Raw genomic sequence first — 1,363 nt, 5'->3', positions numbered from 1 at the left:
AACCAAGCGCTTGGTTCGAGCCACTGTTCAACCGATGATCGAGTATAATCGATGATCGTGACATCACTAACAGGCACTGTAATGTCGATACTGGTACTTCTACTGCTAAACTACTGGTAATGTTGGCACAAAGCTACTGCTACTGCTACTGCTACTGCTAAACTACTAGTAATGTTGGCACAAAGCTACTGCTACGGCCACTGCTCACTCTTACTGCTACAATGACTTACTGCTGTCAGCCTTGCATCCCGTGCCGTCTCCCTGTATGATGTAGTTTTCGGCGCAGGAGCAGCTGTAGCTTCCGTGCGTGTTCCTACACAGCTGACTGCACGGCATCACCTCCTCACACTCATCAATGTCTGAAAACACATTATAACACACATTAAACACATTGAAAAACACATTAAAACACGTTATGATGTAGTTCTCTGCGCAGGAGCAGCGGTAGCTTCCGTGTNACATTACAGTGCCTGTTGTAGTTATGATGGGTTTATCTATAACTCGTTCGTCTCGTTTTATTCGTTTGATTATTTGTTTAGTTTAATTGTAATAGGTGTGTGCTGGAGTTATGTTGACTATATATATATATATATATATATATATATCGTAAATACAGTACAATTAGTATATCTTGTATTATTGACTAGTAATCAACATCTAAGTATATCTATATATTCTTGTCGTCGCAGCCATCAAGGCGTGTCTGATACTCGCGAACCGCTACTACATCCGCAACGTGTCATACGTATCTACCGTAAGTATGCGTTACGTATGTGTTGCGACTCACTCACCCATCTCGCACCACGACCTTTCCGGATCCGGGTTCCACCCATCCATACACGACATCCGACATCGGCTGCAAAGCAAACGACATCAAACATTACAGCCCCCGCCCACACAAACATCTCTCTCTCTCTCTTTTTTTTCTTTTTCTCTCACTGTCTCGGTGTCTCTCGCTCTCTCCCTTTTGATCTCTCTCACTCTCTCCCCTCTCTCTCTCTATGTCTCTCTCTCTCTCTCTCAACAAACAACTCGCCCCCTAACCTTGTGGTCGCTGCCGTCGAAGCTCATGCTGTAGATGTGGCTTCCCACGGTCGTAACGTCGGACCAGTAGATGCGCCGGTCCGTCCAGTCAAAGTCGATCGCGACCGCGTTCGTCAGGTTCGAGGCGAGCAGGGTCTGGGAGCCGGTGGTCAGCCATTTTTTCTTACTGATATATATATATATATTTATATATAAGGGAAGTAAGGACTCCTAAGAGTAACAAGGGTCCTAAGGATATCTAAAGAGTAATAACACTATGGACATATTTTTACTATACATGCAATATATATATATATATATATATATATATATATATATA

The 1,363-nt window shown here is 43.2% G+C and overlaps 1 protein-coding gene across 1 annotated transcript in view; it reads right to left on the bottom strand.

Moving 5' to 3' along the window:
* Positions 1-1,363, bottom strand: part of LOC106820036 (prolow-density lipoprotein receptor-related protein 1-like) — a gene marked incomplete at both ends in the record, with an annotated part of 6,286 nt that overhangs the window by 3,296 nt on the left and 1,627 nt on the right. The window contains one exon of the mRNA XM_014824594.1: positions 1,045-1,210. Within this exon, the coding sequence (XP_014680080.1) occupies positions 1,045-1,210 (166 nt within the window). The remainder of the gene's footprint in view (positions 1-1,044; positions 1,211-1,363) is intronic.

Source organism: Priapulus caudatus, unplaced genomic scaffold (assembly GCF_000485595.1).
Source record: "Priapulus caudatus unplaced genomic scaffold, Priapulus_caudatus-5.0.1 Scaffold5965, whole genome shotgun sequence".
Lineage (NCBI taxonomy): Eukaryota > Metazoa > Priapulida > Priapulimorpha > Priapulimorphida > Priapulidae > Priapulus > Priapulus caudatus.
The sequence above is the reverse complement of the archived record's forward strand: the minus strand, read 5'-3'. Positions and strand labels throughout refer to the sequence as shown.